This window comes from Lipotes vexillifer, unplaced genomic scaffold, assembly GCF_000442215.2.
Source record: "Lipotes vexillifer unplaced genomic scaffold, Lipotes_vexillifer_v1.1 scaffold20, whole genome shotgun sequence".
Classification (NCBI taxonomy): domain Eukaryota; kingdom Metazoa; phylum Chordata; class Mammalia; order Artiodactyla; family Lipotidae; genus Lipotes; species Lipotes vexillifer.
The window spans coordinates 252,881-254,214 of record NW_006791528.1 but is presented as its reverse complement, the minus strand read 5'-3'; the positions used below and the strand labels follow the sequence as shown (position 1 = coordinate 254,214).

At 64.6% G+C, this 1,334-nt stretch overlaps 1 protein-coding gene across 1 annotated transcript in view; it reads right to left on the bottom strand.

Moving 5' to 3' along the window:
- ARHGEF4 (Rho guanine nucleotide exchange factor 4) overlaps nt 1-1,334 on the bottom strand; it is a 117,563-nt gene that overhangs the window by 6,473 nt on the left and 109,756 nt on the right. The window contains exons 5-6 of the mRNA XM_007464449.1: nt 536-712; nt 280-459 (exon numbers count right to left, since the gene is read on the bottom strand). Coding sequence (XP_007464511.1) covers nt 280-459; nt 536-712 — 357 coding nt within the window. The remainder of the gene's footprint in view (nt 1-279; nt 460-535; nt 713-1,334) is intronic.

Sequence of the window (1,334 nt, the reverse complement as noted above, 5' to 3'; positions counted from 1 at the left end):
TCAGCAGGTGGCCCAGCCCACCTCTGTCTGAAGCAGATCCTTTCCGGGGCCAAAGCCTAGGCCCGCCTGCTCCAAGGAGCCTTCTCCAGCTTGGTTTGCCCACCTCACCCCACCCGGACCCCCAGAAGCAGAGAAACTTCTAAAGCAGAGTGGAAGGGTGACAGCGGTCGGGGCCAGGGATGGTGGGGCAGGGCAGAGCCTCCAGCAGAGATGGGGGGGTCAGGGGCTACCGCACAGGGTGAGGGCCTCGGGGGCGGGGTCCCAGGGAGGGCTGCTCACGTGTTCCAGGAAGCAGGCGCCCAGCTCGCTCAGGTGTGGCCGCTCCCGGTTGAACTTCTGCTCCAGCGCCTTCACGAAGGCCTTCTGGCACCGGTAGATGTCCTCGATGTTCCCGAAGATGGTTCGCAGCTGCTCCTCGCTGAACATGTCCACGCGCTTGCGACACTGCCTGAGGTAGCCCTGGGGGCGCGGGCGGTCAGGCTCACCTCCGGGTCCCCTCCACCCCCAGACCAGCCAGCCCGCGAGCCTCACTCACCTCGCAGATGTCGCGCAGGTGCTTGATGTAGTCCCGCTCGGTGCTGAGGATCTCGTTGATGACGTTGGTCCGCATCTGGTCCTTGCTGCTCTGTGCCTCAGCCCCGCCGTGCCCGGCCCCGCCGTGCCCGGTCTCCAGTGCCGCGTCATCCGCGGGCTCGTCCTGGTTCACCCGCAGCTGCAGGCAACACGGCTGTTCAGCATCCCTCGGGACCGCAGGGGCAGGAAGCCGCTCCATCACCCGCACAGTGCCCGCAGGGACAGGGAACGCCAGGTCCGAAGGCGCCCCGTTCCCCGGCCTCCCCCTTACATTCGGCTCTGCGAGGCATAGTGCTCGGAATCAGGCACACGCTCACTGCAGGGCTCCTGAACCAGCGCCTGCTCATACTGGGCTCTCTAGGGGCTGTGAAGGAAGCAGACGGGTGATGTGGCCTTGCCAGCTCTGGGACTGTAACTAGGAAAGGCTCTGGGTGCAGAGAGCGCTGTTCCTCCGGGAGGTCTGGGGCAGGAGAAGCACTCCCCTCCCCACGGCCCTCTGCCTGGTTTGGAGGCTGCGCCTGGATTCCTTCCCTGGAGACCAAAGGCTGCCTTAGGTCTGGGTTCGCTCCCGTGATCTCTTGGGTTAAAGACTTAGCTTGTCCCTGCCTCAGTTTCCTCAGGCGTAGCGATGGCTCCCAGATCCCAGGACTGTTGTGAAAGTTAGAACTGAGATGCCCCGCGCAGATGGTCTGCACAGCGCTTTGCAGATGCCTGGGAAGCCCAGCTGGCTGTGGCGGCTGTACTCTAACACACAGACCACC